The sequence below is a fragment of the Dermochelys coriacea genome, chromosome 8 (assembly GCF_009764565.3).
Source record: "Dermochelys coriacea isolate rDerCor1 chromosome 8, rDerCor1.pri.v4, whole genome shotgun sequence".
Classification (NCBI taxonomy): Eukaryota; Metazoa; Chordata; order Testudines; family Dermochelyidae; genus Dermochelys; species Dermochelys coriacea.
The window spans coordinates 50,911,853-50,938,579 of record NC_050075.1 but is presented as its reverse complement, the minus strand read 5'-3'; the positions used below and the strand labels follow the sequence as shown (position 1 = coordinate 50,938,579).

The window sequence follows — 26,727 nt, the reverse complement described above, 5'->3', positions numbered from 1 at the left end:
GCAGATCTGTTATATTCCACTAGAGGACAGCAATGCACACACACACGCTAGCTCAGGGGTGGCCATCCTGAGCCTGAGAAGGAGCCAGAATTTACCAACGTACTTTGCCAAAGAGCCACAGTAATACATCAGCAGCCCTCCATCAGCTCCCACCCACACTCCCAGTGCCTCCCACCCACCAGCAGCCCCACCGATCAGTGCCTTCCCCTCCTCCCCACACCTCCCGATCAGATCAGCTGTTTCGTGGTGTGTAGGAGGCTCTGGGGAGGAGGGGGAGGAGCAGAGGGCACGGCAGACTCAGGGGAAGGGGCTGGAAGGGGTGGAGTGGGGGCAGGGCCTGTGGCAGAGCCAGTGGTTGAGCAGTGAGCAACCCCAGCACATTGGAAAGTTGGCACCTGTAGCTCCAGCCCCGGAGTTGGTGCCTATACAAGGAGCCGCATATTAATTTCTGAAGAGCCGCATGTGGCTCCGGAGCCACAGGTTGGCCACCCCTGTGCTAGCTTGTCATATTTGCCTTCCCCGCCCTGGTCTCTCTTTTCTCCCCTCCTCTCCCCGCGTGTTCACCTCGCCCCGTAGAGAGACAGGCCCCTAGGGAAGGAACACCAGCTCCCCTTCTCACCTGTAGATCCTGTACCTGGTGGTGAAACCCTGCCGGTAGCGCTCGGCGAAGTCGGTGTATTCCTGAGCTCGGTGAAATGGTCCCCGGTTGGTGAGCAGCCAGTCCAGCGACGCCTGGCCAGGGGAGGAGGAGGCGGCATGCTGGTCAGGCACTGGGCTGGCAGCGGTGGCCGCTACCAACCCCCAGCAGCACAGACTCAGGACCGATGCCCATGGGACCATCAGCCGGAGCCCTTCAGACTGCTGCCACCTCATGCTTCTCCTGCGCAGTTGGCTTCTTCATTCTCTCGCCACTCTCTCCCCCTTGGTGCTCCTCAGGGCCTCCAGCGCTGCAACGGCATGAGGGGAAGGGCATTAGTGAGAGAGACCGACAGGCAGAGAACCCACTGGTAGCTTATGTGCTGTTATGCTGGGTACTGGGGAGAAACGCATAGCAGCTCATACCTAGGTCCGAAACCCATCGGTGGCTGTTTGTTCTACCCTGACTTTGGCACTTGTCAGTGTGTTTGGTGCTGGATTCCAAAGTCCTCTCTTACCAGAACAGCTACCACATAGGCAATATCAAGACAGGCTTGCCCCATACTGTCCCACCAGCTTAGCTGGATCTGGAAGAAGCAGCTCCCGTGAGTAGGGGAAATTCCTTCTCCATGACCTGTTCTGGCTTTGAGCTGTGGCTGCTGACCAGAGCGCCCCGGGTCTCAGCTGTGGGATGGTGATGTGGGTGGTGTAGAGAGACACAAAGAGAGAAGGTGCAGGGCTCCAGGACAATTCATGGGGTTTGGGGACAAAGCTGCAAAATGCAATACCACTTTGACAGATTCCAGAGGGTGTCAGGCATGCCACACCCCCCAGTTTCATCCAATTCATTAAATGCCCTGCCATTTGGCAAAATGGCAGCATCGTATCTAGGAAACGTTTGCCGTTCTCCTCCAGGCCCCCTGCTGATGGTGACCTTCCAAGATGAGCCTGGCCCAAAAGTAGCTCCTTGTCCATCCCGCCACAAGGCATTTTTGCAGCATGTCACTATGGATGTGACTTCTTGGGGTAGCTCCAGTGGAGATATCAATGGGCTTCCATGGATTTAGAATCTGAGACCTAGCATCTCTTCTCAGGGTGTGCGTCCAACCCTGAGGAGTCATAGCTACTTGCTTGGGGACCAGTTCCCTTTAGCATCACTGTATCCCAAACAAGCCCAGCTGCTACCTTGCTCCTTAATTTTGTGGCACCCTTCCCAATCCTCCCTCCTTTGCTGCATGGATGCTCCTACCCACTGACTGGACCTGCCATGCACACAGAGGAGTGGACTCGTGCTCTGGATGGGATGCACAGTCCCAAAAGCCACTATCTAGTATGTGCTCGCTCTGCACAAACCTACTGTGCCCAGCTTAATCCTTTGCTCCAGGGTTCTTACTGCTGAGGAAATGAAATGCTCAGTAACAGCAAGGGGAACAATCTGTCAGCATCGCAGTCCTGACTGCCAAATCAACTAGACAAACAAACAAAAAAAACCCAGACAGCCAGAAAACCAAACAAACCAATAAACTGTTGAAGAAACATGTATCACATGTATCAGATCTTCCAACCAAGGTCAGAGCTCTGCAAAGCACAGCTTCCATTTAGGCACCAAAGTGGTTAGAAAACTGGGCCAGGAGCATCCCTCTGGGAGTGGCCGAGTGGCAAGTGCTTTGTAAAGGTCACTCTCAAGGGAGGGTGCTAAGCACTTGACAATTTGGTCCTGAGCATCTTCTTTTCCTGGGGCTGGTACCTGATCCAGTCCAGGCAGGCAAAGAAATCCTTTTTCACAACCATTTCCCAAGTGCATTAGCACACAGAGAAGGGCCCCCTTATCTGTCTAACACAGCAGCCTGTACCTTTAAGGGTCAGCTGGCCCTCTTCAGTTAGCCCCCTCTGTGCCATAATTAGCTGCCTCTCCTTCTGAGGAGGTGGGACTAATGGGGCCAGGTATGAGTATGATGAACAGCTGGGCTTTGTAAAAAGAGAGAGAGAGAGAGAGCACAGTTGGGGGAGCAAGCTGTGGTAGCAACTGCAGAAAGCAGGTACTTCTGGCAGGGTGTGGCACCCATAGGGTGCTGTGGTGGGCCTTGGGAGAAGATTGTGGGCTACATAGGGAGGAAGGCAGTGGAAGAAAGCTGCTAGGAGAGGAAGAAGCCTCTGGGGAGAAAGTGCCCTGTTAAAGGAGCAAGAACTCTGCAGGCCTGTGGGAGTAGGGGAAAAGAGCAGGGAACTCCAATGAGCGATAGACTGTGAGAGAGACTCCAAAGGAAGCATCCTGGAATCTAGCTTTCTATAAAGGAGACAAAAAGCCTTCAAAATAGCCTAGAAGGGGCAGAGAACTAAGCCCAGAAGGTGGGTGGAAGAACAAGACTTCTGTTATCCTGAAAAGGGCCTGAACTTGAAAGGTGACCTGGCTGGAGGGTTGGGCCCCAGGAGATCCAGGCTTTTGGAGAACCAGCTTGGCTGACAACTGGGTGGTGCTGGAGTAGAAGAATCCCTGCAGTGCTGTGTCCTGATTTGAGGGGGTGCTCTAATGGTGAGTACCTCCTATTGCGGTCTGCCACTAGTGGCAGCCTTTATTTACACTGTATTGGTTCTGCCAACAAGGGATCTGATACTGGAGCAGTCTTAGTGAGAGACCAGAGTCTCCCATCCATCTGGTGGCTGGCTGGGTCAGCATTTTGCTCATAACCAGAGCTGACTTCAAAGCAAGACCCTCATGGCCCGTTGGCAAGGAGTGATGCTCAAATAAATGTGTTAGTCTCTAAGGTGCCACTAGTACTCCTTTTCTTTTATCCTGTGATGGATTCAGGCGGAGGTGTGGTGAACCTGTCTTCTTACCTCGTAACAGACATTTCAGGTGGGATTTGAGTGCCCACCCAGAATGGATGCTCAGTAGGAGCTTTGCTTTGTGAGTCAGCGTTTCCTGCTTGCTTGATTGGGGGCAGGGTTGGATGAAGATGGTGAGTTATAAGGTTCAAGGCCTCCTGCTCAGCAGAATCTGACTGTGGATAGAGCATTTTCTTCCTTATTAGGGGTTTTTCTGAGGCAGAGAGGACTAAAAATATCTACAGAACAAAGATGAGTTCAAAGTTAGCACCAACACTTTTGACTTGGGCTCTTTTTTTACTGAAATAAATGCAGGGATGTAAAAGTACATAGCTGGAGGCATTTGTTGGCATGTAGCTAGGTGATTAAGTAGGCACTTGCTGGCCATGCCCGAAGTTGCTACTGTCACAGTGATGGCAAATCTGCCAGGGTGAGAGGTTCTAGCTCTGGAACAACCTTCCAGAGGAACCCAGACTCTGACCGTCTTTAGGAAACACTGCAAGGATGTCATCTTTGAGAAATGTTTCAGAGTAGCAGCCGTGTTAGTCTGTATTCGCAAAAAGAAAAGGAGTACTTGTGGCACCTTAGAGACTAACAAATTTATTAGAGCATAAGCTTTCGTGAGCTACAGCTCACTTCATCGGATGCATTTGGTGGAAAAAAAAATTTGGTTTTTTCCACCAAATGCATCCGATGCAGTGAGCTGTAGCTCACGAAAGCTTATGCTCTAATAAATTTGTTAGTCTCTAAGGTGCAACAAGTACTCCTTATCTTTGAGAAAGCCTTTCCACCATAAGTGATGCTCCCAATTCAAACACCTTTTTTTTTTTAATCCAATCCCCCTTTAAAAAAAAAAAAAAAACCCCTAAGCCAAGCAGAGTTCTGACCCAGTAAAGCGAGAACTGCCAGAGACTCCATGAAGTCTGCTAGGGGCTTTGCTATTGATTTTACGTGAAAGCTGCTGAGATAGGGTTTTCAAGACAATTCCTGCTTGCTATTGCTCATCCCCGGGCTCTTGTTATGGTGCCAGGAGATTTTGACTAACTAAACTCAAAACAACAAGCCCCTGACTGCACAGCTGCTTCATGTCTGTCTTTGGGCTTTTCCAGAAGGTGAAGTCAATCTAATTGGTAGATGACCTCAAACTGTAGATGCAACAAACACACAGGAGAGGAGCAAACTATCAAGTAACCTGCACAGATTAGTGGCTAGGGGAAAGGGCTAGGAATCGGGAGACTTGGTTTCCATCCCTGGTTCTGCCCCTGAACCAGTGTGACCTTAGCCAAACCTGTTCCCTTCTCTCTGCCTGCATCTCCCCCATCTTCTGACTTACAATACTTCCCTTCCACTGGAGATATATGCATGACCCTTCTATGCAAGAGCTATTCTTATGCGGGTGGCAGGATACAAAGGGATCTGGGGGACCAATAGAGCAGTGTCTCACCTCCTGAAAAAGAAAATAAATAGAACAGATATGGACTGGAGTCATCAGATTCAAGGGAGATTATTTACAACCTGCCTCCTTAATACTGTTCTAATTTTTTGTTTGTTTGTTTTCCTGTCTCTGAGCATGTGGGATTGGAGTTTGAGGCTGGGAGGGGGAAGCGTCCCTTGCAAAGAGGGGGGAATCTCTCTCTCTCTCTCTAGAAGTGACCCACCCCCTGTAAGGGCTTTTGATCTACTGTTCTAGCAAATATGTTCCCCATCAAAACCATCTCGGTGATGTGATATTAAGAATTATTTCCATATGTTTAGCAAACTTCCTTGTGAGTCATGAGCAACATTTACAGCAGGCAGATGCTCGAGCTCACCCAGCTCTGCCAGTGCCTTTCACTCCTGATCCGAAACCCCACTGATATGCCAGTCCTCAGCCCCCATGCAGCTCTAATAATATGTCTCCATTATTACCTTCAGCAGCCCTGCCATTCCAGTGCCAGGCCCTCTCGCAGCACCGCTAATGCATGTCAATCCAGACCAGCAGCATCCCTCTGCGATGAGTCCTGGGCCTCCATGCAGCTCTGCTAATGCATGTCAATCATAGTTTCAACACCCCCTGCTAATCCAATTCGGGGGCCCCAGGTAGCTCTTCTCATGAATCTCAATCATGCCTTGAACACTGCCTGTTGTTCTGTCCCTCCGCCCCCTCCCCCCCACAGCTCTGTCTTCGCACTTCATTTTTGCCCTGCAGCACCGCAGCTCTCCAAGTACAAGGCCCCTCAGCCAGTGCTCACCAATCCAGACCTGCTGTTCCAGCCTTGGGCCTCGGTAAAGGACGGGTCGACGTCTGAACAATGCGTAGCCAAAGGAGAGATTTCCAGGGCTTTGTCACTGCAGGTCTCGCTTTCACAAAATACTTCGGTTTCCCCTGGTGTAAGCACAGGGGCAGCTGGAGGGAGCGGTGGAGGTGGGAGGACAGTCACCCTCCGCACGCGGCAATGGCTGTTGTCTGACAACCTACTGCATGTTGTTAAACGTGGAGAAGGGCTGAATCTCTGGCCTCCCACCAGGTTTTCTGGTATTTTCAGCTGCCCATTCAGGGGATAACCTCCTGGAAATGTGCTAGCAGCTGACGAACAGCCCTTTCTCTACTCCAGCCACCTGGGGCCTGAACCAATGCCCACTGAAGTCAATGGAAAGACTCCCACTGATTTCAAGGGGCTCTGGATCAGGCTCTGTGTTTACTACCCCTTGCTCCTCCTCCCTCTCTGAAGGCCTGATCCTGCGCCGTGCATCCTGAACACCCACTGACTTCAGTGGGATGTCCTAGGCGCAGAGCACCTCTCCGGATCGGGCTCCTCTCTGGGGAGGAGGTGTTGAGGGAGGAGAGCGCCCTGGCCAAGAGTCAGTTGGCTCAGGGTTGTTCCCCACCATCATTGTGGCACCAAACCTCAGAGGTGGGGACTGGACTGGGGGTTCCCCAGAGCTGGGGCAGAAGAAGTGGGGAGGCCCGAGGAGTCGGGAAAGTCAGACAGTGGAGGGAGACCAACACTGGGAAGATTCAGGGCAGCTAAAGATCTTGGAGCACCTCATGAGAGAGAAGCAGGGGCCTCTGGAGGAGAAAAGGAGGGTGGGGCTCAGGGCCTCCAAAGGAGGAGAGGGATCAAAGGTGTAACAAGGCTGGTGCCTCCTAGACATGTTGCATAGCAGAAGGGGGAGCAGTCAGCAAAGATGGCTCTTCCTCTCAGACGTGGCTGATTTTCAGTGAATCCAAGCACTTTCTGATTCTCTCTTTCCAGCCTGGAAGCAGTTTCTTTCCTGGCAGCCCAGTGAAGGGTTGGGGGGAAGGTGTTGTTCCTCAGCCCTGCAGGCCTGGTGGAGCTATCGGACATAGAGCTCGACTCTATTCTTGCTTGTGTACTGTCGCACAAATTGTTCACTACCTTCCAGTGGCAGTATCTTCCTTGCAGGGGGTGAAGCATGAGCCAGAAAGAAGCTGGCTTTGTTTAGGGCTGGAATGTGAACCCCTTCGTTGCTGGCAAGCTGTTACTGCCAATCTCAAGTGCCCAACCGTCATGGGTCAGGCCCAGCAGGCTCATGACCCTGGTTTAAAATCAGGAGATTGGGGGGGAAAAAAAAATCATTCAGTGGGAGGTTCTTTCTTTGCACCTTTGGAGTGCACTCTGGCCATGTGGTCAAGCTTTTCTCCTCAGCCAGCAGGGCTAGGAACTTCATATTGAAAGGGGAGCTGCAATTCCCCCATAGTCACCTGAGTCCACTGGGCCTTCAGTTACTCAGGTACAGCCAATTGGAGTCAACACTCATCAGTGTAAGAGGTTGACGATTGGCCATTATGGATCCTGGGCAGAGGTTGAGCGGTTATCTCTCACACAAATCCCTTTTCCTTGTCAGTTGAGCAGATCTGGTTATGGAGTCACAGGAAGACAATAAACGGCTGGTTGGCTGGTGAGGGTTTTTTGAGTCCCCTTTTGGAGCAGGGCCAAACTTTAAAAAAACTCTGGCTTGGGTCATCCCTGAAATAGGTTGGACGTGCACTAGTGAATGAGAAACAGTTGGAGACGCTGGCCTCATGGATCAAGTATCTGTCTTGTATTTCAAAGGTTCTGAGCCCTGGACCGTTTAGCAAGGTATAGCTAGGAGTAATCTACCCCAGGCTTTTCCATAGCACCAAGTGCCAGAATGAAATTAACCAACGCCCTTTTTTGGCCAAACATCAGGAGGCTTTCCTAACGGAGAGATCTACTGGACTGTATATAGCCTCCCAAAGGAACTGGCAGAGGCTCCGTTGCTGGTGATTTCCAACTGTCTGGGTCAAAGCACTGGAGAAAGGATTGTATAGGGAAATCCTGCATTGGCCCCCGAGGATCAAACTGAGGAGCAAATATGTCAGGTGCATCTCTTATTTCTGTGGTTCTAGGGACGGATTGCCCCTCTGCAGAAATAGGAAGTGGCTGTGAAGCTCTGACTCCAAAATGCTGTAGAGCTAGAACTGGACGTGTGGCACCAATTCACCTGCTCCAATTCAGTCACCCAAACCCCTTCCGCTGCTGTCCTCAGTGCCCCGGCCTCATGCATGTCATCTGGGGCTGCCACTTTTTGGAATGCCCAGGGACCCACGGCAGGCCTGTTGCCCTAAGGCTATGCAACCGCTGCACCCAGAGAGTGCTGCCCAGGGGAAGGCTCCCTCCAGGGCCCATGCTTCACCCTGCTGTTTTGCTATCGGTTCTGCATGCGCAAACAGGGAGCGGTTATCCCCTCCTCTGGGCCTGCACTGAGCTCCCCTGGCACTGCTGATGTACCTGAATGGAAAATGTAACAAACAATTCACTACAGTGATCATCTCTCCCCTGGGGCCCAGCAACAGGGAAGAGGAGGAAGTAAACATACAAGCGACCATATATGGCACTTGCAAGAATCCCATGGCTACTCCAAATCCCAGCTCTGCCCAGTGGCATTTAATCTTTAACCTTTTCAAAGGGAACAGCCAGATCCCCTAAATGGAATTGGTGGCAGTCAGGGACCTAAATACTTTTGAGGATCTGGGCCTGAGAGACTGGGGGCTCGCTCCTGTGACGTGCTGACTTCAGTGGAGACTGTGGGTGCTCTGTCAGCGAGATGGAGCCCTTTCTGAGTAAGGAGTGAGCTGGGACCAGAGCTGTAATTGTGACTGCCCTCCAGGGCAGGGGGGAGCTTCTGTCTCTGACACTCGCTGTTTTCCTGGACTTAGCTACAAATCCTCTCTTGTCCCTTGTGTCCGGCTTCTTTTCCTCCTCCCCGGCCGTGACATCAAGTGAGTGACAGAAGCGTTCCGGCACTGAGTGCAACTGGCCAGGCATCGGCTCCGGTGACCTGCTGGCCCTGAACTCTGGTGGTGGGGTGGTGTTTGTGTAACACACACACAGTCACCCCTGTTGCAGAAGGGAATACAGAACAACTATCACCTTTCTTGAGCTGAGCAGAGCCCAGGCGATCTGGAGGCTGCTAGACTTCCATAGGGGTTTTGAGTTCTGTTCTCCTTTCATTCACACCAGAGAGGATCCCCATGATACTCTGGTGTGACCTCAGCCTAAGTGGAAGGAGAACCAGGTGCTAGGATTATAGTGGCTCTGAGCAGCAATTAGAGCAATTCCCTCTATTTTCACTGCCCTGCTGACTCCTAGGTTGGGGCAGCAGGTTTGCACCCCACACATAGTGCTGTGTGTGTACCGGAGTGACTATTAACTAGCTGATGCCCTGTGACAGCTGTGAGCTCTTTAACAAGCTCGCAGGCTCACACTTTCATTCGCTGGGATCAGGCTCTTGAGACCTAGGATCAGGGCGCAGAGCCCTGGAGGGGAAATCAGGGCTGTGTCCTGCAGTCTCAGACTGAGACAGACAGGCAGAGTATTTTCACATAGGAAGACACTCTAGTCTCCCCAGCATCTAGTCTTGCAGTGCTGCATCCAGGAAAGATTGTCCAGTGGTTAGGGCACTAGCAGGGGAACTGGATTCAATTCCCTCTCCACCACAGACTGCCTGCCTACCCATGGGCAAGTCCCTTAGCCTCTCTGTGCCTCAGAGCCCCATCTGTGCAACAGAGATCCTAGTAGGACTTCAGAGAGGCGCTGTTCTGGCTTGATTGCCTAGCTCCCTGCTGCTAAAAGGTCTAGAGCCACCAGTACCCTGGTTGCACCTATGCTCCTCGCCCGTCACATATTTTCATGCATTCCTTGCTGTACATAACACATGTGCTGTCAGTTGTGGAACTGGATGCTGTGGGAGGCACATGGGCAGAGCCAATGGCACCCAATGGCAATAGATCTCCACGGCATTCCAGCGTTCCCATAAGGCAGGTAGCGTCTTTCCCTTCAAAGGCCGAGATGTTTCTCATGGCGTCTCCCATGCCTCCCCCTTGCAGCATCTCAAACAGGAGAGGCTGTCGGTGTCTGGTCCGGGACACGTGGTGTGACACTGAACCAGGTCCGACGTTTAGTGGGCTGTAATTATGCTTGTTGGCGGGCCTGATCCAAAGCACACTGAAGTCACAGGAAAGGATCCCTGGATTTCACTCGGCTTTGGGTCGGGACCTGTGAGAACTGTTTCTCTGCAGAAAAGAAATTTTTCTTTCCCCTCCCATCACATGCATGCTGGTTTGTTACTGCGGAGCGGTCCTGATGCTGCGTTGTGTGGGCTGCTCTGATCCTGCTGACAGGCTGCTGGGCACCAGGCAGTTGGATTTTGTTATTTTGATTGGGGGGGGGGCGAGAAGGGAAGGAGTGCTGAGTGTGTTGAAAATGCATGCAGAGGCGCACTTTCTCTCATACACGTGCGCACACATACACTCACGTGGATGCTTTACCCTAGAGAAGGGGAGGCAAATTTTGGGCTTGTCAATACCTCTCTTTGATCCTTTTTCTGCTTCTCAAATCGGTTTCCTCACAGAATATTCCTCCTATAAATGGATACTCTGGGTATAACACTTTACGTTAGGGCTGCTTCTCCAGGGGTGCCTGTGGGCTGTCCCATGGCCCAAAATGTCTGCAGTGTTGAGTGCAAGGGCTACTCCTCTCCCAAGTTGGGTTTCACAAGGGGCAGGGTATAGATGGACCAGAATGAGGGGCAGAATTGGCCCTAGTGGGTGAAAGTCCCTTCTTACTACAGCATACTCCCTTAGCCTCATAGATCAAAGCCAGGCGCTGCAGATCTTCTAGGCTGCTGGTTAACACGCACCTTCAGGTAGACTGCAAGGATAATAGAAATTAGAGCTTGAAACCCCTATTAGGTCATCTTTCCCCCGTGGCTAGCGCGGGGTTGTTCCCTTTGCTGCATTCTCCAGTGCTTGTGTCTAGCCCAGCTTTCAAATGACTCAAGCAACAGGACTCCAGCTGCTTCCCTCGGGAGCCTAGTCCACGGTCTAATAGACCTGACTGATGAGAAACGTTACCTGTTATTGGCGTGAAATTTTCCTTTGCTTAATTTCACCCCACCACTTCTGCTTTTACAGTGTGTCTCTCCCTCTCCACCCCGGGGCCAGATCCTTGGCTAGTGTGAGTTGGCATGGTCCCACTGACATCAGGGAAGTTACACTGGTTTACACCAGCTGAGGATCTGGCCTGCTGTACCTAACTCTGTATATGGATTCCTATATTATCTGTCCCCAGCTGCACGTTCTTCCTTGACACAGTGATATGCCCATCTGTCGTCAGAAAGTTGCCCCTGGATTAATTTTGATGCTCTGTCACTGAGACTCCAACTGCCCTGGTCCCCAGAGGGGGTCTGTCTGTCTTGGAGAAGGAGCGGGAAGGGCTGCTGGTGTCTGGAGGCATTCCTCTAGTGCCCCCCAAAAAAAGAATGGCGACTGGAGGGACCTGCCAGCTCAAGCAGCCTAGGTGCCATCTGCTGGTGAGATCTGGGCTGGCTGACGGCACCGGGTGTGGGTCAGACAGAACAGAAGCAGAAAGGAATGAGCTGGAGATAGGGAGGGGAAGGAGTTGGGCATTCTCAACAGAGTTGTATGCTGGGTTTACATGGGTTAGAGCCCAGGTGCATGCATAGACAGTACTCACACCAGCTCCTGTCAACCATGTTACCAAAGTGACTACTGGGGGGCCATCATAATCTCCCCCCTCTGCAGGGCCAAAAATGGGTGCAGCTTTGGCCAAGTAGAAGGCAAGCATCTAGGGCATTTACACAGCTGGCTTGGAAGTCCTGACCACAAGCTAAAGCTGCCCTCCCCCTGCATAATCCCCAAGAGATGGGAGGCAAGGGAGGTGAATCAGTGAGCTGGGCAGGCTCAGAGTGTTTGTACCTCCTGCAGCAGCAGGGGGCAGTCTAGTCTGACACCTCTAATGGCTGTGGGTTGGGGCGCCCTGGCCAGGACTGATGGGATCGGTAGTCGGAGGCAGCAGCTTAATCTAACCCCTCCCACTACTTTTTCCTGCCATACACTTTTGCACCCTCAACACATATGTGCGCACTGAACACTCACCGACTGTCCGATCAGTGCAAACTGCACACCTCGGTTGCTCTGCCATGCTCATCCTGTCCCCTGAGCTCAGAGAGTTCACAGCTGAATGTTGCGCCAGAGTGCCATCTGCGTGTGCCAGGCTGCGCTCTGCAGCATCTGGCCCAGAGCATGGGCACTGAGGGCCCATCACCATCATGGAAACAACCGCATGGGGGTAGAGGAGGGGGATGGTCCTAGGCACGGTTAAACCATGGTTCAGAGTCCCGTGCGCTGCGGAGAGCCTAGTGCTACTGGGAGGGAGACGGACAAGAGGGATCATCCCACCTCTGTACAGCTGGGTCAGAGACATTCGCTGGGGCTGGACCCTGTATTTATCTGGGTCTCTGAACCACGTTACAACCTCGGAGCTGGATTCTCTCTCAGGAGATGGTGATGTGGATAAGAGGTAAACCACACAGAGGATCCTTACAAGAGCCTGTACTACCACAGTCCTATGCCTGAGAGAACAGGCCTCAGAGGCGCAGGGTGGGGGACAGGGAAAAGAAGAAGTCAGCTCTGGAGAACCTCCCCCGGTTCACCCGTATAGTCTCACCACCTCTTACAATATCCTGTGGTTCATCAGAGCCACCCTATCTTCACAGTGCAGAGGCATCCCAGCTTCGCAAGCAGGAGAGAGGGGGGAACACAGCCCCAGGGGGATTGCACGCAGTGTAAGATATGGGCATGCAGAAGAGCAGGGACCTAGCTATGTGCAGGGACATTGCCTTGCATAAGGGCCCTGCTGAACCTGTGGCCAGATTTGTCAGGTGGTCTTGTCTTCCCCCAACCTGAGGTGCCCCAGGTCGTGGGCTGATGCAGGTGCATTACCATGGGGTACAGCAGCTGGGATGATCACCGCCATGTTTGATGTCACAGGGCTCGTGAGCCCTAGACCCATGATGTGGGACAATGGGACACCGTCCCTGGGCTCAGAACAGGAGCCAGTGCTAGCAGGAAGATCTGTTCAGGTTCAGCAGAAGGGAGCATCTACTTGAGCACTCTCTCTGCGGGAGGGTCCCCCCTCCCCAGGAGCCAGGCTCGGAGACCCGCAGCAGGAGGAGGGAAAACGATGCAGAAAATATCTCACTGTGCCGCTTCCTTCTCTAGCAGTGGGTGACAGATGGCACGTTGGCCGCGGTGCGCACACAACGAGCATTTCCTATCAGGCACGCTGACAGTATGGGGTCGGCTGGGGCGCAGAGCACCACAGCCGCTTCAAACGGCGCAATGTAATGTGACATGGCACCACTGACCCCCAACTGCAGTAGCAGGAGCGCTGCCATTCAAACTGGGTCTGTGCACGTGCTGGGGGTGGGAGACCATTTGCTGGGAGCTCTGCTGGCTCCATACCCCGGGAGAACTGTCTTTCACTTGCCTCAGTACTAAAGGCACCCACTGCTTCAATATGGACTTTACCGCTCTCCCATCTTCAAACTCTGCTCCCGGGTTCAGGGCTAGTTTATGCCCGAGACGTAGGCAGACTCCAGAGATGAGGCCCTGTCTGGGTGTGTGCGTGCACCCGTGTGGCTGGGTGTAACTTTGTCCATTCACATGCATATGTCCTATGTGGGTTTGTCCTGGGGCGGGGAAGGTTTGTCCTGGGGATGTGCTTGTCTGTCCAGGTGCTGTTTGTCCAGCCCTGTGCGTTTGTGTGAGGGTGTCTCATGTCTCAGCATGTGTGCATGGTCTCGGGCATGTGGTTCCTAGAGGGTTCACGTGTATGCACATTAGGTTTCCCTGTGGATGCCTGGCTATTGAGTCAAGGGTGACCAGATGTCCTGATTTTATAGGGACCGTCCTGATCTGCGGGGCTTTATCTTATGTAAGCACCTGTTTACCCCCACCGCTCATCCTGATTTCTCACACTTGCTCTCTGGTCACCCTAATTGAGTTTCCTTGGTGCCTAGGAACCATCACTGAACCCAACACCAGAACTTATGGTTCAAAATATTTCTTTGACCAAAACAATGGAACTTTCCATGGGAAATGTCTGATTTTGATGACAAATTTTCATAAAAAAATCCTGGAGTTTTCAGGCTCCTGATGCATAGTAGTTGTCCCCCCCGTCAAAACTCTCAAAGAAAAATTTCAGTAGAAATGAGAAAGTGTTTGTCCATTTTTTCATGGGAACAAAATCCAGTTTCTGAGCAGCTCTGCCTAACCCTGTTCTGGCCCCTCCCAGCCATCCAGTGCCCCCCTTCCCTGCAATTGATTGCAGGTAGCTGGCTTGATGCCTCTGAATCCACACCCACTTCAGAGCGCAAATCGACAGCCCAGACCAAGCTTGCTCTGAGATAAAACCCAGGGTGGGCAGAAATAAACCATCACCTACTGGCTGGCAGGTCAGTGTCACTCACTGCCCAAAAGAAATGGCAGAGATGGAAACCCCTCTTGGGTCTGGGGTCTCTAGTCCTACCCCTATGAGCCCGCAGGGAGGAGGGGAGATGGCAGATTCTGGGAGGCGGGTGGAGTTTGAGAGTATAGCCAGCAGCTAGATGAATCATAAAGGCACCTTTTTCACATGGGTAGGTTTAAGGTGAGAAATAACAGGATTAGAAAGAATGTCAAATTGCTGAGTCCTGCCGACGTGAATCACAAACAGCTTTCAAGCTGCCCGGCTTGCTGCCCAGCTTTCTTTCCTGCAGCTGCTAATTCATCTCTGCTTCAGGGAAAGGGAAGAAGTGACCAAGCAGGGGACGTGTGGTCAGCTAATAAGCAAGTGGAACAGCTGGGGCTGGTGTGGAGGCAGGGTGGGAGTGGGGAGAGAGCATCAATATTTGGGATGGGGTGGTGGTGGCAAATAAACTCAGACAGAGGCTTTTGCATCACATCTCTGCTTCTGATTCAGCTGCTCATGTTAGGATGTGCTTTGTTCCCCCCAGCAGCACTGGTTAGTGTAGGAATGTGAGGGGCCCCTGTCGGAAGCAGGGACTCATTGGGCCAGGTGTGGTGCGTACACATGGTGAGAGAGAGCCCCTTGCACTAAAGAGTCTAGACAGGATGGTCTAACCACCTCTTCGCCAATGGGGAAAACTGATGGGAAGAGATGTTATTTGCCCAGGGTCATGCAATTAATCTGCAGCTGATCATCCGTGTTCCCCTGATCTGCCTTCAAAGCTAGTGCCTTAACCTCAAGAGCCATCCTCCTTTTGCCTCTGGCGACACAACCACCTCCTGCTGAAAGGCCTAGAGCTTCCAGCCCAGAGAGGAGGGGGTCAAGTACCTTGTCACAACCCCCAGAAACAGAACCCGGAAGCTTGTTCTTTGGCAAGTACAACACAGTGCACAGCTTCACACTGTGATCCTGCTCCTTTTGAAGCTAATAGCAAAGCCATCCTTGGAGATGTGCAGTGTAACTGTATAGCAGGTGTAGTTCAATTATTAAGACATTAGCTAATTGTCAGGGACATTAACATTGATTTTGTCAGGCCATGTACATTTTCCAGATCACTTTCTGCAGTAGATTAAATATAATTTAAAGCAGGGCCAGACACCTTCTGAAACTCACCACGGGCCAGATCCGCAGCTGGTACGAATTGGCATAGCTCCGTTGATTCAATGCAAATTTATACAAGCTGCGGATCTTCAGCAGAAATGGCTTCAATTCTCTGTTTTCTCAAGGAGCTGCAAACTGCACCCCCTACACCAGTGCCAGCTCCTGCATCCCATGGGAACTGTCATCCCCTTGGGATTCCACCTTCCAAAGGAGTCCTATCAGCCCAGGTTGTCCCATGTGCACCTCTGAATAGGGTGACCAGACATCCTAATTTTATAGGGACAATCCTGATTTTGGGGGCTTTTTCTTATATAGGCACCTATTACCCCCCACCTCCATCCAGATTTTTCACACTTGCCCTCTGGTCGCCCTAGCTGTGAATCAGTGCTGCTCCTCCCCAGCCAACGGTCTGGGTGCTGTAGTAATTGGCTCTCAGCCCCCTGGCAGAGTGCTTTGCTCCACCACACTCCCTCCTTCCTCCCACCCCCAGCCCTGGTAGATTTTCTATGTTGCTAGAAGCCAGAGTAAGTCCTGAGTGAATCAAGCCCAGCATATGTGAAACACATATTCAGGATAATCTTATCACGTATTTATTTAGCACAGAGCAACTCAAAGCACTTTATAGGCTGGGGGGGTTGAGGGGGGGGGAAATGCAGCAGATGTTTTGCAGAGCAACATTATGCAGAAGTTTAGGATGTACATGAAAACTGTCTCCAGTTGAAAATTACAGAGGGCGTCTGAAGGTGTAATTACCAGGATGGGAGTTCAGCCCTAGTAATTTTGGGGCTTGACACAGCGCCCCCAAGCACCATGCTGGGGCTCTGTTTCAGAGAGAAAGTTGCTACCTACTCAGTAATCAACTCTATTTCCTGCAGTATCCTGGGTTTACCTTAGAGGTCTAATCCCGCTCCCCCATGAGCCAATGCTGTGCTGGTGAGATGTGATGAGACGTGCCATCAAGTGGTCTATTTTCAGATGGGCGGGTGTGAGGATCTCATTAAAAGTCCCTATTGATGTTAATGGGAAGAGGGCAGAAAAGAGACCGTCTGGTGGATACAATGCTAGCCTGAGGCATGGAAGCTCTGGGTTCAAGTTCTTGCTCAAGGCCACACAATGGCACATGGAGAGAGCAAGCCTCTCTGTGCCTTCGTTCTCTGGCAGTGAGGCTAACGATGCTGGGTTGTCTACGTGTAGCGTAAGGGACAGTCTATTCCTGTGTTTGTACAGTGCCTGGGGCAACAGGACCCGGATCTTGGCAGTGGCCTCTAGATTCTACCCTAATGCAAGCACTATTAACAAGGCACTTGGCTAACTAACTAACTCCCCCACCTGGGAAGATATCCTCAGGAGTTCTTCAGGGAGGTGTCTCCCTTAGGCCAGTCACATACAACTTCCCATCCCCCGTTCTCGGGTCACTGCTGAGCCATGGAGCCAAGCACCCCACTCACGACCAGGGTGCATTTCCCAGCACAGGGTGCTACAAGGCAGACTGAGAAAAGGTAGCAGGATGGACTAAAGAGTCAACAGATATTGGTTTAAGCTAGGTGCTGTAAAAGTAAGGGACGGTCTCTGCCCCGAAGGCTGACAGCCCATCCAGACCAGCTGGACGCAAGGTGGGAGGGGACAGGGAGGCAGGGAGAGGGGAAGTGACTTCCCCAAGGCACACAACAGCTCTGGGACAGAGTCAGGAATGGAACTTAAGTCTCCTGATCCCAAGGCCCTTACCACTAGCTCACGCTGCCTCTCAAACTCTTTATTATTGTTGTTATGGTGGTTCTCAATGGCCTACATGGCATGGCGGAGGGGCCCCATTGTGTTGGGTGCTGTGGAGATCTTTATATACTAGAACAACCCCATGATAAAAGAACATTAAGGCTGCCAAATGAAGCTCTCAACATTTAGAAAATGCCAGAATTAAGAGTGCCCATACAACCTTAACTCTGTCCCCTTCTACGTATGAAGGGTGACACAGTCTTTAATTATATGGTCACATCTGTTTTAGCCGTAGGGGCTGCAGAAACAACATCGTATCACTGTTTTCTGGGACACAAGCCCTACCCCGATCCATAGCTTGGTCAGCCTGTGTTTTAACCTACTCTCTATGCCACCCCAGGTGTTTAACTAGCACCGCACAGAGCCCCTGTCCATGTATGGGGAGTGGTACCTGCCCCCTCATTCCCCTTTGCACGGCACAGTGCCCCAAGCACAGGAGCCCATGGGCCTTGCTTTCAAAGGTTCCTGCACTTTAAAAACCAAACCTTGCTGCAAAGCAGCATGGAGGAAGTGGGAGGAGGCCTAGGGAAGGGTCAGCCCAGCCCAGCGCCTGTTTTGAGGAATCAGGTCACAGATCACCATGTTCTGCCCCCTTTCCTCCCATCACCTTGCCTGTTCCCAGTGTAAAGTCCTGCACAAATTCGAGTGAGCAGAGCTGTCCCTGGGCCTGCCCTCTTGCCAGCCCTCAGAAGAATCCCACAACAGGGGAGCTCAGTACAGCAAACTCCCCTCCCCCCCCACCCCACCGATCTAGTCCCTGTGCTCTCACTCCAGCCCCCAATACCCTGGGCTCTCTGATCCCCACATACCCCCCTTGCCCACTGCTCAGTTATCTATCCCCCACTAGCTGCTGATCTCCTTCTCTATTCGCTCCAGCTGCTGCAGGCCCAGTCCAGCTCTGTCTCTATCTGCTCAAGGCCCTGCCTCCAACTCTGCTCTCCTCTCCCAGTCCGCCCGATACCCTGGGTCGCTCTCCTTCTCCCTTCCTGTGCCTGACCCCGATGTGCAGGTTTAAGGGGCCTGATTTCCATGTACTCAGCGCCCCAGTTGGGCTCCAAAGGGCTCCATCCTTCCCAGTGCTGAGCCCTCTGGCTCCAATCCAGCACCGCACTCGAGCACACAGGAGTAGTGTGTCAATGGGAGTCAATGGGACTTAAGCACATGCCCGGGAGACTTCCTGAATCCGGGCCCAAAAGCCTTGCTGCACTGGGGCTTGAGTGCTCAGCGCCTTTAGAGTTGCCGCCTGTCCAGGTTTTCCCATGGTCGGCCCTTTTTCTAGGTAGCTGTCCTGGGAAATCTGTATGTCTTCTTGTGGGACATTAAACACCCCAGCATTTGCCAATCGCACCCCCTCTGGCTCTCATGGAAGAGGGAGCTCTGGCTCCAGAGTGTCTGGGAGCCACGGGCATGGGGCAGCTCAGGGAGCTTGGGGGGCTGGCAGCACCTGGTCACACTGCACACGTATCAACTGCAGAGGTCACGCTGGGCAGAAGCAGGTTGGATCCAGCTGGCACTGCATACCGCTTGGTGAGGTTGGTGCCTGGGGCAGCCCCAGGAGCCCACAGGGGCTGATGCCCACTCATGGGGCTGGGACGGGGAGATGGTGCCCTGCATAGGGAGCTGTCAGTACACAGGGGTGTATGTGGTGTGGAAGGCAGGCGGATGTCCTGGTTTTTTGTATCTCAGAGGCAGCAGCCCTATGTGTGCGATCAACCCCCACCCCCCCATGGGATCAAGCTGCAACAGCCACTGCACTGCTGGAACTCACGAGGGCAGATCTCACAGTAGACCAGTCACCTGATTGCCTCTCAGGGAGAAGAACTCTTCCCAGCCAGCATGTCCCAGGTGGAGGGGAGTGGCTCCCTGGTCTATGTCTCTAGGCTGCACTCCTACTCTGCCTTGAGACATGCCAGGCTTGGGTTCAGGGAGCAATCCCTGTGCTTGTCTCCTTTAGCTGGCACAAGATTTCATAGATACTAAGGTCAGAAGGGACCATTCTGATCATCTAGTCCGACCTCCTGCACAGTGCAGGCCACAGAATCTCACCCACCCACTCCTATGAAAAACCTCACCCATGTCTGAGCTATTGAAGTCCTTAAATCATGGTTTAAAGACTTCAAGGAGCAGAGAAGCCTCCCTCAAGTCAACCATGCCCCATGCTACAGAGGAAGGCGAAAAACCTCCAGGGCCTCTTCCAATCTGCCCTGGAGGAAAATTCCTTCCCGACCCCAAATATGGCGATCAGCTAAACCCTGAGCATATGGGCAAGATTCACCAGCCAGATACTACAGAAAATTCTTTCCTGGGTAACTCGGATCCCATCCATCTAATATCCCATCTCAGGGGATTAGTCCTATTTACCCTGAATATTTAAAGATCAATTATCCCATCATACCATCTCCTCCATAAACTTATCAAGTAGAATCTTAAAACCAGATAGATCTTTTGCCCCCACTGCTTCCCTTGGAAGGCTATTCCAAAACTTCACTCCTTTGATGGTTAAAAACCTTCGTCTGATTTCAAGTCTAAACTTCCTGGTGGGCAGTTTATACCCATTTGTTCTTGTGTCCACATTGGTGCTGAGCTGAAATAATTCCTCTCCCTCTCCTGTATTTATCCCTCTGATATATTTATAGAGAGCAATCATATCTCCCCTCAACCTTCTTTTAGTTAGGCTAAACAAGCTAAGCGCCTTAAGTCTCCTTTCATAAGACAAGTTTTCCATTCCTCGGATCATCCTAGTAGCCCTTCTCTGTACCTGCTCCAGTTTGAATTCATCCTTTTTAAACATGGGAGACCAGAATTGCACACAGTATTCTAGGTGAGGTCTCACCAGTGCCTTGTATAATGGTACTAAAACCTCCTTATCCCTACTGGAAATGCCTCTCCTGATGCATCCCAAAACCGCATTAGCTTTTTTCACAGCCATCCTTCCCACCCTGTGTCCCTTTTGCTGTTCTATTCCTCTGTAGCTCCCCATAATGAATCACTAGACAGCACAGTTTATTGTTCTGCAGGTATCATACACAATCTCCCACGGAAGTGTCAAGGAATCATTGATCTCACTAGCTAACGGAAACTGCAAACTTGGTAACAATGTGCCCAGGCCTTGCACAATGGGGAATTCATTGGGCCAGTAAGCATTTCAGAAGCACACTGCAGGGTGTGCAATTATCCCAACATTCACACATAGGCATCATGCTTCAGGAACTCGGCCATCTGCTATGAACCTCACAGCAATGTAATGTCTTGCGTGCATGCCACGCCTTCCATCCCAATGCACTTTGCAAACTTAAAGGGGCCATATCATTGTGCCATCTGGATATGTTTTACCTCCTCCTGTTACAGGTCATTCAGAGCAGTTCTAGGCCTGTGTTATAAAGAAGGTCAAACCAGATGATCACAGAGGTCCCTTCTAACCTTATCATCTATGAATCGAAGTGTGACGCGCTTTAATTCAGATGACAGAAAAATGCGTCCTCCTTTGTCTTTATTTGCTTTGCCTTTGGGTACATTCGGTGTCTCAGCCAACATTCAAAAATCATGAATCATGGCCTGCAAAAATCAAGAGAGTGGCTTAAAAATACTGAGGGTTTATGTATACAAAGATAGACTGAGTTCTCCCTGTTTGGGGCATCTACTTTTCGAGCCTTTAGGGTTCACACTGTCAAGCTTTTCCTTGCCACCAGGAGGGCTAGAAACATAGGCTGGGGGGGGGGGGTTAACGAAATAGATTTATTTTAAATGAATGAGATTGTTCGTGTCACCACAGGAGTCTGGGAGCTGGGGATTTAAGAAGAATGCTTTAAAACCTGTATAATCTGCTTCCCCTGTTGTGTGTGTAGGTTTTTCTCACATCCACAGGGAGGGGAAAACAGGATTGCAAAACCACAGTCATGGGCAGGGGGCTGAGGGGCCAGCCTGAAACTGCTTTTACCCTGTGCTGCCTGGTTTCCGGTCGATTAGCGTCCCTGTAAGCTGATCTAAAGGGTCACATTCACCAGAGCTGGGGATTCACAGGTCCCGGCATTGGAGCCCCCCAATGCCAAGAGGGTGGTTCAGAGGGCAGCTGGCAGGATTGCTGCTTGCCCTCTTATGGGACTCATCCTGGGGGAGGCCAGTGTGAATTCCCATGGTGGCTGCGTAGGTGTCCCGCGTGCAGAGGATGTTGAGAGAAAATACTTGATCGGTGCACTACCTAAACAGGCCCTATGGCTTTGGCCGGTTCCTCTTTTTGGGGGCCACTGCTTGCCACCAGTGCTTGGCACAACCGTATGCCTCCCACAAGCTTCTCCCTTGGTGTATTTTCCACCCTCGGCTCCTCCTGCCAAGTCTGACATTGGTGGAAGCTGCCATAAAGCCAGTGTGAACCTAGATGGTAGCCCATGGGCAGGGATCTTCTCGGGGAGTGGCATGCTGCAGATGTCTAGCTGCACCCAGCAGCCCAACCTGAGCAGTTTGGGGCAGGGAGGAGAATACAGCACACACAAAGGAAACAGCAGAGGGAGTTGAGGGGGGTGGGACAGGCTGGATTGCAGGACACTGAGATCAGTGACACCTCTGAAAGACAGCATGGGGATCCCTCACTACCACCACTGGTTCAGGCTGCAGTGTTTTGCCTCATCCTTCCCTTTGGATGCTTGGATGGGTTCAGCTTGGAATGAGAGCGAAGAGTGACACCTGCTGGTTCATCAGAACCATAGCGGGTAGCATGCTGGGCTTTGCCTAGGATTGCTCTCACCCAAGGCTGGCCCAGCCTGACCCCACTACGCTTGTGAGAGCTGACAGGATCACAGCACAGGGCGCTGTGTGGCTGCAGGCAATACAATGCTCCTTATAATGTGGCTGACTACATTTCCAGCTGCAGATGGTACATGTTTCATTTAGAAAAAGAGGCGAGAGGTGCAGCAGACCCACACAGGTACAGCACGCTCAGGAGTTTAAGGTCAGAATCTCCACTAACAGATGCTTCAGGGGAGCTGGGTATTTTAACTGTTAAAATCAAGGAGGCAGCAGTATCTTTTTGAGAAATCAACAGCATGGCTGAGTTTGTCAGAGCTGTTTAAGTGGAGCATGAGCATGCCCAGGTCCCAGTGAAATTAGCCGTTCTCTGGCTCCAAGGTGAAGAGATACAAAGTGCTATGCACATTTTAGTGTGGGGATGGTCTGAGCAAATATTTACCAAGAAGCCATTCTTTTCACGTTGGCTAGTGTTGACCAATGCACATCACCCAGGACCCGGGCAGGTGCTGGCCAGCGAGGGGCTGGGCTGACTGGATTTGATCGTTCAGCAGTGAAATCACTGGCAACAGAGTGACTGCTGTTGCATTTAGGGTTCCATTAGAAGGATGTGTACTGTGACGCTTCTTACACCCTACTGTCCCAGAATTTTGCATACGGCCCAGTATTCCAGTAATTTCCCAGTCTATCCCTGTCTAATATATTTTCTACAGACCATCAAATACTGGCAAGCACTTATCCTAGATTCCAGGATCAGTCCTGCATCCCAGGACTCTGCATCCTATTGGCCTAGCATTTCTCTTAGATCCCCCCAGCATTCTTCTACATACAAGTACCCTAGAATTGTCTCTCCATCTCAATATATCTTTTCCAGGTCCTTTTCCACATCCCACCATCTTTCCCGTGTCCTCGTACTCTATATCTCCCCTACATCCCAATGTGCTTTTTGTACCCAGGTACTCTTCCTTTATCCCCCTACCCAAATACCTTTCCTCCTTCCCAGTCTCCTTTCACTGATGCTACACTCTTCCTCCCTATAGATGGTGCCGCTCATCAGCACCGGATGTGAATGCCCAACAAACAGTAAAGAATGACTCCTCCCTCCGATGCAGGGAAGTGTGATTATCCCCGTGGAACAGATGGGGATAATAGAGAATAGCCATAGAGAACCTAAGACCCAGATCCTCAAAAGGCATTTATGCTCCTATCTTCTATTGGTTCCAATATACATTAGGAGTCTAAATATCTTTGAGGATCTGGGCCTTTGGGAGTTGCCCACTGTCACAAAGGGAGACTGGCAGAGCCAGGAATTGAACCCACAAGCCCATCTGTACCTCAGTTTGCTATTGTCCTCTCAACAGACCACTATTTCTGCAGTGGGACAATTGCTACCCGACCAAGTTCCCTTTCCAGGGCCCAGCAGTGATGTGAAGTCAGAATGTCTATGCTATGAAGCTGGTGACTTCCTACGTTAGTTCCCCCTTTACCACGACAATATGAGAGTTTCCAGGAAAGCCTTCTTCACTCCACTCTCTGCACTGCTGCCTCTTATCTCAGCAGGGCTGAAACTATCAGCTCAAGCAATGTACTGGCACCAACCCGCTGTTTAACAACAACACTGTGGGGGGGAGGGGAAGCACTGAATCTCCAAAACATTTCAGACAGGAAAAGCAGGGGGGTAGCATGCAGTCAGCAGAAAGTTCCCAGGCAGCTGTCTCCACTCTCCCTGGGGGCTCCTCTATGTAGGCTGGCAAGGTACAGGGCACTAAGGCATCTCCCAAGCCCTCCCTGATGAGTCCTCTGCACCTGGGGAGAGGAAGGAGTTGGATGATGCAGGGACAGCGCCCCATAAACAACTTGTTTTGAAGCTAGGAGGAGGATTATTCACAGGATGGTCTTAAATGCAGGGTCAGAGGATGGCAGCTGGTTCTAACACACAAGAAGAAATGCTGAATGCCAGGTGGAATAGGATCGCCCAAGCACGCCCTGTTCTCCCCCCCACACACACTTGTCTGTGCCAAACTACCCTGCTATTCAGAACAAGCTGCACTCCAGCAGAACAGGTTACACAGACTGCTCATCCTCCTGGCAATTCCTGGCAACGGTGTGTGCCCATATCACCCTCTTTACACATGCACATAAACACACATGCTGATTTCCTCACACACACACCCACCCCCACTCCCTGTACAGCACATGTAACAACATAGGATTTCTGACTGCACTAATGAACAGTCATTTGTAGCACAACTGTGGCTTCAGGACACCCCGGTGTTACTATCCAGGTGACAGTCCCTCACTGCTAAGATGCCATGTTGGGAGCACAGAGAAACAGCAGATTTGAAAAAAAGAACAAAAACAGGCAACAACGTACTACAAGGAAACCCCATTGCAGGGTTCTGTCATGCTCTCCTCTCCTGAGCCACAGTCTCCAAAACCCCACTTGATGCAGTACGCTTGAATGATGTGGTTGCTTCTCTCTCTCTTAAGAGAGACAACCAGACATGTTCATGTTAAGTTATCAGAAGGAATACACACCGTAGATTGTACGGCACATGTGCACACAGTTTAAGATTTGCTTTACCTAATGTAGGTATCCGTAGGGCACCAATCACTGTAGTACCCGAGCACGGTTTATAACACTGGTACAACAGCCATTCCTTAGCTGCCAAATGCATTAATCCCTGTTCTAACCTCCCCCTCTATGTACCACTCCAAGTGCCAGGAGCCCAAACACAGTACTACCTCTATGGTCAGATCACAGAACTCTTTTCCGGCAGGTTAATCTGTTTTCTAGTTTCTGTTTGGACTGCGTGCACATGCTGTAGGTCAGTGGTTCTCAACCTTTCCCATACTGGCACCCCTCGCCCATCTACCTGGGATCTAGTCAGGGCTATGCTGCTAATTAGCAATGGGGAAAGGGCAGCGGTGGGCATGACTGCCGGGCTGCAAGCCCCTGCTCTAGGGAAGTAAGCAATGGATACAGTATTGGCTGCTGAAAAGTGAGTTGGAGGGTGGGAGAAACAGCTCCCCAGTTCATGCCGTTGTAGGGTGGGAGCATTTCATGTTTTAGTGGCTGATACAAGGCAAATCTAATCTATCTGCTGGTGACATATAATGTGATAGATACAGATGGCAAATGCAGGCATATCCCTATAGACAGTAGAGATGGAATTAGCTCCTCTTGCCCACCCGCTGGCTGTTTCAGGACTGTTCAGCAGCATGTTTTCCATGGCCACTGCCAGTCCAGTTTTAAACAACTCAAACCATGGAGCTGCCTCTTCTTCCCTTAGGAGACTGTCCCAATGCTCAGCAGAGCTCAGCATTAGCACATTTTCCCTGTGTGTGCGGCACCTCCACATGGTAAGTCACGTACCTAGGCGAAAACACCGTGCACAAGGCAGCCCAGCATACTGTACTAAGCATAACCCACCCTTCTGCTTGCACCAGCTAGGAAAAGCGCGAGCGGTGCCTGCAATGAGAACCGCCCCGTTACAGCCGCTGCTGCGAGGGAGAGGAACTTGCAAGACTTACCCCAGGCACTAGGAATGTGGGTCAAGGAGGCAACCAGGGACGCCAGCCGCTGTGAAGCCGGAGTAGTGAAGCCGGAGTGGTAACTCCGGTGCGAGCACTCCGCTAGGATCCGGTGCGGGAAAGCCCCGCGGCGCTGTCCCGAAGCCCGGCCAGCCAGGCTGGCCTGCGGCTAGCTGCCCTAGCACCCCCGGCGGGAGTTTTCAGAGGGGTCCAGGCAAAGATCCTTCGTTACCAGCGCCCCCGGAGCGCCCCCTTGGCTCCTGGCGGGAGCCTGCCCTTCGGGGAGGAGGCTGCCCGCCATCCTCGGTGGCAACTTTCCAAAGTCTGGCTCGCTCGTATTTCGGGGGCCCCCGGGGAGATTCCCCCCTTATCGCGCCCTTCCCGGCCCTCGCTGCTGCTGCTGCTGCTGCTGCTGCTGCGCGGCTCCCCTGCTCTGCCCGTCCAGCGGCTCAGTCCCCACCATGGCTGATGCACCAGCCCTTGCCCCGGGGAGAGCCGGGTCCCACGGGCGAACTCCAGGCTCCAGCTCTAGCGGGCACCGCCAGGGTGGCGCTCGCCACGTGCCAGGCTGGCCTCGCTAGGGCGGGGGGCAGATCCGCCGGCCGGGCCCGGCCGCAGGCGGCGCCTCTTCCGGGACTGCGCGCACCGTGCGCGGGCGAGCGCAGCCCCGCGCTGCTGCTGGCGCCCACCTCGCCACTGCCCCCTGCGCGCAGCTCCGGCGCTGGAGGGGCCCCGAGATAACCGCGCCGCCCGCGCCGCGCACTCCCCCGCCCGCATGCAGGCGGGCAGCCAATGGGAGCCTCGGCCACCGGGCCTGCGCTCCCGGATTGGCCCGGCCGCCGCGGGGGCGGCACTGGGGCCCCGCCTTGGCCCAGGGCCAGTGGCCGGGGCCAGGCTGAGCGAGCCCTGCTGGGCTGCAGCCGGGGCCGCTCCTCAAATCCGAGCCACTGGGGCCCCGGTGCTCGGCGCTGGGGCTCAGTGGGGGGCGAACTCGCCTGGCCCCGGCGGGAGGGTGCGGGCTGTGGCTGGCTGCTGCATCCCCACCTAGTCCGGCTCCTGAAAGGTTGACAGGGCCTGAGCCTTGGAAAGGAGCCCGGAGCCGAGGACGGGGCGCGGGGGGAGCAGTGAGACAGCAGCGAGACACAGCCTTGCAGACAGGGAGCGAGGGGGGAGGGAAGGAGGCGAATGCTCCAGATTAGATTCCCAATTGCAGATGGCCACAGACAGACAGAGGGACACACCCACAAACAGCCCTTACCCCAGGCTAACAAACTGATCT

The 26,727-nt window shown here is 52.5% G+C and overlaps 1 protein-coding gene and 1 long non-coding RNA gene across 4 annotated transcripts in view; one reads left to right on the top strand and one right to left on the bottom strand.

The window, feature by feature from the left end:
• The window catches only part of BRINP2 (BMP/retinoic acid inducible neural specific 2), a 58,207-nt gene extending 32,018 nt beyond the window's left edge, over positions 1-26,189 (bottom strand). The window contains exons 1-2 of one of the 3 annotated variants that reach the window (XM_038414739.2): positions 25,449-26,189; positions 620-947 (exon numbers count right to left, since the gene is read on the bottom strand). In XM_038414739.2, coding sequence (XP_038270667.1) covers positions 620-873 — 254 coding nt within the window. In that variant the 5' untranslated portion in view covers positions 874-947; positions 25,449-26,189. Of the gene's footprint in view, positions 1-619; positions 948-3,474; positions 3,592-25,448 lie in introns of those variants that run through there. The other 2 variants (XM_043490680.1, XM_043490679.1) reach the window with 2 other exon arrangements.
• LOC122455493 lies at positions 2,364-9,616 on the top strand. The gene is made up of 3 exons (XR_006273712.1): positions 2,364-3,169; positions 5,377-5,541; positions 5,651-9,616. It is a non-coding gene; the product is annotated as an uncharacterized LOC122455493 (long non-coding RNA).
• Positions 26,190-26,727: the final 538 nt, after the last annotated feature.